The 7,567-nt window shown below is 47.0% G+C and overlaps 2 protein-coding genes across 2 annotated transcripts in view; one reads left to right on the top strand and one right to left on the bottom strand.

Annotated features, from left to right (window-relative positions):
- LOC104992216 (chromosome unknown open reading frame, human C12orf5) overlaps positions 1 to 1,082 on the top strand; it is a 15,639-nt gene extending 14,557 nt beyond the window's left edge. The window contains exon 6 of the mRNA XM_010844994.1: positions 239 to 1,082. Coding sequence (XP_010843296.1) covers positions 239 to 670 — 432 coding nt within the window. The 3' untranslated portion in view covers positions 671 to 1,082. The remainder of the gene's footprint in view (positions 1 to 238) is intronic.
- A 6,346-nt stretch (positions 1,083 to 7,428) lies between these two features.
- The window catches only part of FGF23 (fibroblast growth factor 23), an 8,601-nt gene continuing 8,462 nt past the window's right edge, over positions 7,429 to 7,567 (bottom strand). Inside the window, exon 4 of the mRNA XM_010845206.1 lies at positions 7,429 to 7,560. Coding sequence (XP_010843508.1) covers positions 7,429 to 7,560 — 132 coding nt within the window. The remainder of the gene's footprint in view (positions 7,561 to 7,567) is intronic.

Raw genomic sequence — 7,567 nt, 5'->3', positions numbered from 1 at the left:
TGACCCCATGGACGGTAGCCCGCCAGGCTCCTCTGTCTATAGAATTCTTCAGGCAAGAATACTGGAGTGGGTTGCCATTCCCTTCTTCAGGGGATCTTCCTGACCCAGGGATTGAACCCGGGTCTCCTCTATTGCAGGCACATTCTTTACCATCTGAGCCACCAGGGAAGCCTGTTTATGTCTTAAGATAGTCATTAATGTCAGTTTATTTCACCTTTTTTTTTTTCTTTCATTGCAGCTGAAAAGGCGTGGGAAAGACTTTTTTGAATTTCTTTGTCAACTGATCCTGAAAGAAGCCGGTCAGAATGAACAGTTTTCCCAGGAAGCCCCGAGCAGCTGTCTGGAAAGTTCCCTGGCAGAGATATTTCCTTTAGGGAAGAACTGTGCCTCCACGTTGAGCTCTGGCAGCGGCGCCCCGGGCCTAGCAGCCAGTGTCTTAGTCGTGAGTCATGGCGCCTACATACGAAGCCTGTTGGATTACTTTCTGACTGACCTCAAGTGCTCGTTCCCAGCGACTCTGAGCAGGTCCGAGCTCACGTCAGTCAGCCCTAACACAGGGATGACTGTCTTCATCCTAAACTTTGAGAAAGGAGGCAAAGGGAGACCAACTGCCCAGTGTGTGTGTGTGAACCTCCAGGGCCACCTGGCCGGGGTGAACAAAACTCCCTAAATCTGAATCATCTGCATGGAAATCAGCACATGTGAGCCTCTGAGGGAGTGCCTCTTGACTTTACTTCCGTCCTCTGCTAATGCAGATTTGGAAACAGTTAAAAAGCTGTCTGTTACAGCAGGTTATAAAACTCGAGTGGAATCAGAGCCATGTAAAACACTAATAGAAAACCATCGAAAATGGACTTCTTTGGTGCAAGTACAGTTGGAATTTTCCAGGGTAATTTTACCACCCTGCTCAGTGACCTCTCTGTATTGTAAATGGATGAGGGAACTCAGTATTGTGAATTGAGGCATGAATAACCCTGTTACTATGGTTTGGGGTTTTTTTTTTTTTTTTTCACCTTTTTAATATCTTTTTTTTTTTTTAATGTTTTTCTTTTATGTCTGAAAAATCTAACTTGTTTTCTTGGTATGATACTGTATTTTTTTTTTTTTCTTTTGCTGTCTTCATCCAGTGCTTGGAAGAGGGTACTTGTAATTTCCACTCCATATTTATGTGACAGATGTTATATTCAAAAAGTCCTTAAAGGAAACCTGCTATCATAGTTTACGTAAAAGCAAATGACACTAAATCTTTACTATGGAAATCAACTGTTGTAACTGTGGATTCTGGAGGGTTTGAGATATAGATGAATGTGGCTTGTAGTTTCAGAACAGTATACTGAGGAAGAACCATCACCTATTACAGAATTTTCAAGAGGGAATCAAAGCAGGAGAAACAAAAAGAGCAGACCTTTCATATCTAACCTGTGGGCTGAAGAATTTAGTTTGAACATGGTGCTTAAGAAAGCACACAGTTGCTGATTTGCTTCAAAGCAGTGGGGATTTGTTCAAGATGAGGTTTCCTCTCTTTTCCACCAGATGGTGCTAGAGAAAAGGGATTTGGGTTATCACCGACTTCATAGACCTGAGTTTGAGCAAGCTCAGGAAGTTGGTGATGGACAGGGAAGCCTGGCATGCTGCTGTCGTTGGGGTCGCAAAGAGTCAGACAGGACTGAGCAACGGAACTGAACTGAAATTCTGTGCAACAGATGGGGGTCCCTCTGAAGTCCTCGTCTCCATGGAGAAAGTGTTTTCCATGCAGTTTTGCTTATAAATAGTCATGTTGATGAATGCTGTGAGCCTCAGCTCACAAGAGGGTAAGACTGAGTCTGTCCGTCACTTAAGGCTAAAGTCACACTTAGACGTGCGTCAGGTTTAGGATCACGCAGTCCTCAGTGTGTCCAGTGCCACCGGTGTCCTGGAACGGAGGATGTGGTCGCGCACAGGGAGCTCACTGCAGACAGCTGGCAAGTAATCAGAAAAGGACAAATAAATGCCCACTCCCCCACCCTCCAGAAGTAATAACTAACACCCTCCTTTTTTAAATAATGCACTGAGATGGAAGTAAAGTTCCTCTAAGCAGCCGTCACTGCCCTGTTGCCTCCTGTTCTCCACAGAGGCGGCCAGCACCACGGGTCTGCACTCCCACACTCCCACCCGTCCTTCACATGGCTGCCTGGTATCATCAGGGAACGCTATCATTCTGGCGTTTTACAAATGGACACAGCATCGGTCTATTCTGACTTCTCACTTCCTGTGTGTATCTTGGGGCTCTATACTGGTGTGTACAGACCTGGTCACTTCTCTAACCACTGTATTCTGCAGAATAAGCACAGTACGTTTTATTTCTTTATTCTCCCATCAGTGGATGTTTTGGTTTATTCACCATTTTCTGAATAGAAACAGTGCTTCAGGGAGTGGTCTTGTGCTGTGTCAGAGAAAGCGTGTATCCCCAGCCTGACAGGAGCCAGTATTCTACAGAACAGAGGTTTTTCAGTCTCACTGGAAGTATTTCAAAAGCTCCTGGTCTCCACATCTTTGGCAACACTGGATTTTGTCTGGTGAAATTGTTTTAATCTGACGAGTGAAGGCTATGCCCCTGTGTTAATGAGCTCTTCTGTGACTGCTGGAGTCTGGGCATTTGTGTGTGTGTGTGCATCTTGACCATGGGGTTCCCTCTCTGGCAAGTCATCAGTCCGCATGCATTCTTGGTCTGGCTTTCTGTTCGGCTGCGTAGCTTTTTTGTGGTGAGTTATAGGAGGCCTTGAAGATGTCCTCCAGTTCACTCATCTCTTGTGTATGCCACCATACACCTTTTTCATATGTGTGTCTTTTTTTATTTTGAAGTCAAACGGATATACGCTATTGTTTATGATTTGGGGGAGTTGGGGGTGTCTTTAAGAAGCTTTTCCTACCATGAGGTCATATCCTAATCTCCTTTTTCTTACAGTGTTAAGGAGTTTTCTGAATGTTTGCTCTCATCATCTGGATTTGCTCTCATCATCTGGAATTTGTTTTTGAATACTGTAAAGTCAGAATTCTGTTTTAGATATTTTTTCCCATGTGGTGAACGGTTACCAAGTCTTTCTTTTCCCAGTTGGTTCCTGATTCTCAGGCAGACCCCCACGCACCCACATGTGCTAGAGGGAGTGGACTTTGCCCCAGTTCAGGGAGCTCTGGGTTCCCATGCGGGCTTCCCGGGTGGTTCAGCTGTAAAGAATCCACCTGCGATGCAGGAGACTTGAGTTCAGTCCCTGGGTTGGCAAGATCCCCTGGCAAAGGAAATGGCAACCCAGTAAAGCACGCTAGTATACTTGCCTGGGAAATCCCACGGGCAGAGGGGCTTGGTGGGCTCCAGTCCGTGGGGTTGCAAACAGTCGGACATGACTTAGCCACTAAACAACAACTCTGTTCCCACAGGACTGTCACTCTCAGTTACTGCAGCTTCATGGCCAGGTACTCTGTACGGGGAGCACCTCTATTCTGTACACGTGTTGGAATCAGTTCATTAATTTCCAGAAAAACTCTGTTGCAATTATAACTGGAATCGCATGCCTGTGTTCAATTAGTCATTCGGTAGATTTATTTTGAGCATGGCACATACATGCCAGGCTGTCACAAGAACTATTAGAGCTATTCTAAGAACTGCGAATATATAGCAATGAACAGAAAAATAGACCATCCTTGTGGAAGCCATACTCTGTCCAGGAAGATGAATACAGGACCTGTCAGTGGGCTCTTTGCAGTGGAGGGAAATGAAGCGGGAAGACCCGAGGGAGGCGTGCGGCTTTATTTGAGGGATGCCGGGAGGGTTCCCACAGGTGGGAGCAGAAGGTGGGATCCAAAGACTGAAACCAAGAGTGAACTCTGCTCGTCTGTGGGAGGAGACGAGCAACCCAGATGGAGATGGGGACACGGACGGAGGAGGAAGGGTCAAGCTCTGTGTGGGACCCAAGCTGGTGTGGGGGGAGCAGGTACTGGGAAGTCTGGGTGGGCGACAGGAGAAGGGAGCAGAAAGCAGAAGGGATGAGGGAGGGAGGCCTGGCTTAAGGGCTGGGGCTCATCTGTTGATGGGTTAATGTCTGATGGGACCAGGCGGCAACATGGGGAAGATCCGTGGTCAGTAGACTTGCGTTCAGCTTCTAGTAGTTTTGTGGCTGAGTGAGTCTCTTCGTGTCCCTGAGCTTCTATTTCCTTATATTAAGTGGAGAATAATTATAACAAAGTGTGTGTGTGTGTTGGTAACCTTTTGCTTTTGATATGTCATGCCCACAGAAAAGTGGCAAGAATAATACAAGAAACTCCTCATGTTAATCTCTTCACCCAGATTCACCACTTGCTTACATTTTGAGCCATTTGTTTTGTCCTGCAGGCTCATGGGTATGTTTTCCCCCTGAAACACTGGAGAGCAATCTGGAGATCCCATGCCCTTTCCCCTGCAAAATTTCAGTGTGTTGAAAGTGTTAGTCACTCAGTCATGTCCGACTCTGCCACCGCATGGACTGTAGCCCACCAGGCTGCTCTGTCCATGGGATTCTCCAGGCAAGAATACTGGAGTGGGTTGTCATTTCCTCTTCCAGGGGGTCTTCCCGACCCAGGGACCAAACCCAGTCTCCCGTGTCTCCTGTACTGCAGGTGGATTCTTCCTGCAAATTCTTCCTGTAGCCATCCCCAAATCACAGTTTGACTGTGATTACCTTTGTTGTTATTTTTCTTGAGATTTGATGAACTTCTTGTATCAGTACGTTCATTTTTCATCAGTTTTGGGGAAGTTTCAGTCATTATATCTTCAAATAATATTCCTCAACTTTTTCTGTACCTTTCCTGGAACTCCACTTACACATATTTTGGACAATTTGATACTGTCACACAAATCATTGAGACACCGGTCATGATTTTTTTTAACGTATTTATTCTTTCTTCAGATTAAGAGTATATGTTGACTTTATTATCTTCAATGGCTATTTATCTGCTTAATAAATTTATTATTTCAGATATTGTATCTTTCAATTCTTGATTTCTACTTGGTTCTTTATTATTTCTTTTCTCTGATCTGTTTATTCCTTAGTACCATTCTTTCCTTTTAAATCCTTAAATATATTTATCATAACTGCTTCAAAGTTCCTGTCACTGATTCCAGGATCTGGCTCATCTAATGGCTGGTCTCTAGTGATTGCATTTTCTCTGGACTGTGGGCCATTTCCCCTTATTTTGTCCAGAGCCTGGAATGTGTCGTCTTCCTTCAGAGGGTTACTGGGATCTTGATGTTGTTGTGTCTGTGGGTATTTTTCAAATAGAAAATTTTCTTTCTTTGAAGGAAACAACAAGCTAGAGTGATCAGAAATATAATCACGATTAACATTTTTTCTTTGTTTTCCAGAATTCTGTCTGAATTAGTCAAAATTACTGAGTTCGTTTGTGTATGGGGAAAACCTGGAATATTTTAAAGTTCTGATTTTTTTTCAACTTTGCTTTCTCTACATTTTCCCAGTGCTCCTCTACCATAATTCCTTTTATTCTCATGTTTTGATATATTTTTATGTACGCATACAAAAAAAGAAACACTCAGAGAAGCTGAGATAAATTTTATTTTTTTTAACAGAAGAAAGGAAAAGGGTGGGGTTACATTTTTATAAATATCTATAAATACAGAGCGAGAGGCAAAATCTTCCAAATAAATAAATAAATATTGCCATGTACTAAGGGACAAAAGACTGTGGGGCTCCCTCGACTCTGCCAAAGAGAAAACCCCAAAGAACCAGTTTTCTGCCAAAGTCCTTTCCATGGAGTTCTCCAGTAGCTCTTAAACAGTATAATAGTATCTCTGATGGGAAATGAAGACTATAGAGGAAACAGTTGCCATGTGCTGCTATTTAGTGTCATACACAGTCTGAGTGTTTCAAAATAGGAACCGGTCCTTCAGCCTAAAGCATCAGGCGAGGACAGTGGATCAGTTTCTACGATTGGGTGCATGATGAGAAGTGGGGGGCGGCAAGGAGGGTGGTGAGGTGACTGGGAAGAAGCTGCTATTCAGATCTGCCCTGCTTGCCCACATTCTCCTCTTCAGGTGGCCATTGAAACAGAGGTAGGAACGGGGCCCCTGAGGATGCCTAAGTCATCAGTGCCCTGCCTGGTGCTCCATCGTCTGTAAGTGAGAGTCAGTATTCCTCAGGATGCCACTGGGGCTTCTGGGACTGAAAACTGTCTTTGGTGCCCCCAGAACTTCCAAGTGGAGTAACACCCAGACATGCCGGCCTAGGAGCCTAGCTAAGCCTCTGGCCATGGCTGCAGGGCAGGTAGGGTGGTGATGAAGAGCTGACAGTGCTGGCTTTTTCTAACTCCTGCACTGGGGTCCCCAGTCCTGGATTTCTTTCCCCAGGATCCTCAATGCCACTTCATGAAAGGGCACAATTGCCACAAAGACCCCAGAACCCACAGTAGTGATCTCAAGGCCCCTCCCTGCAACAGTTGTGTAGTCGGGATTGCCACTCAACCTGGAAGCAGAGACTTAGCTAAACGCCTCTAAGCAGAGTTTGAATTTTTTTCCCCTTGGAAAAACAAATCCTAGCAGGGTAGATTCTCTGGACCCAAGACCGGATCCCCTCCTCAGGCTCAATTCACTCAAGCCAGAGGCGGTCCAGGAGGCAGAGCTGTGTCAGGGCCGCAGGCGTCACTCTGGGCCTCAGGCTTTGGTTGCAGAGAGGGACAGGGCAGGGCAGGGGGACCTCCCAGTAGGGAGGGGATGTTTCCACCTTGATCCCTTGCCTCCGGTCTCTGAGGAGTCATTCTGGCTAAATTTTGACCAGCCTACCGCCAATCTTGTGGACAGGCTTTTCCAGAGATGCTTAAGGATGTTTGCGAGTAGGACTGCCCAGTCCATCTGTTAGTGTCCTCTCAGGTCAGGGTCAAGCAGGGTCTAGGCAGATGACACAAAGTAGTGGGTAGTGGAGGATCTGCTGGCTTCGGTCTCCCCTTCACCTCCCTGGGTGAGAGGTGGGCGTGTTGAGGGGATAAACTGCCTAAACCTTTGTTGCTTTTTAAATTTTGTTTGTTTTGGCCCGCAAGATATGTGGGATCTCAGTTCCTCCACCAGGGATCGAACCCACATGCCCTGCATTGGCACGGCTGAATTTTAACCACTGGGCCACCAGGGAAGTCCCTAAGCCTTTGTTCTTAATGATTGGACTGATGGAGAGGACAGGAGGGGGAAGAGGAGAGTGGGTGGGGACACCTTCTCTCCCAGGGGTGCGTGGAGAGGTGGGATGAGGAAGGTGAGGAGTTCCATCCCGCAGGCCTCAAAGGGCGATTCCCCCTGGAGCAGGGAGTGCCGGTCTTCCCGGAGAGGGAGCCGCCACTCCACCCCACCTCCTGTGCTGGGGGTGGCAGGGGAACCTGTCCCCCAGGAGACGATGTGGCTTTCCCAAGTCGGGCGCCCTAGGCGAAGCCGGGGAGGGGCCGGCAGCGCTCGGCGCCCGCGGAGCCGGCGCGCACGTCCAGGCGGTGTCCGCGGAGCACCCCGAGCGGGTCGCTGGCGGCAGGGCCGGAGTCCTCGGCGCTGGGCAGCTCCTGGGAG

This window comes from Bison bison, unplaced genomic scaffold (genome assembly GCF_000754665.1).
Source record: "Bison bison bison isolate TAMUID 2011002044 unplaced genomic scaffold, Bison_UMD1.0 scf7180017864213, whole genome shotgun sequence".
In the NCBI taxonomy this organism is placed as follows: domain Eukaryota; kingdom Metazoa; phylum Chordata; class Mammalia; order Artiodactyla; family Bovidae; genus Bison; species Bison bison.
The sequence above is the reverse complement of the archived record's forward strand: the minus strand, read 5'-3'. Positions and strand labels throughout refer to the sequence as shown.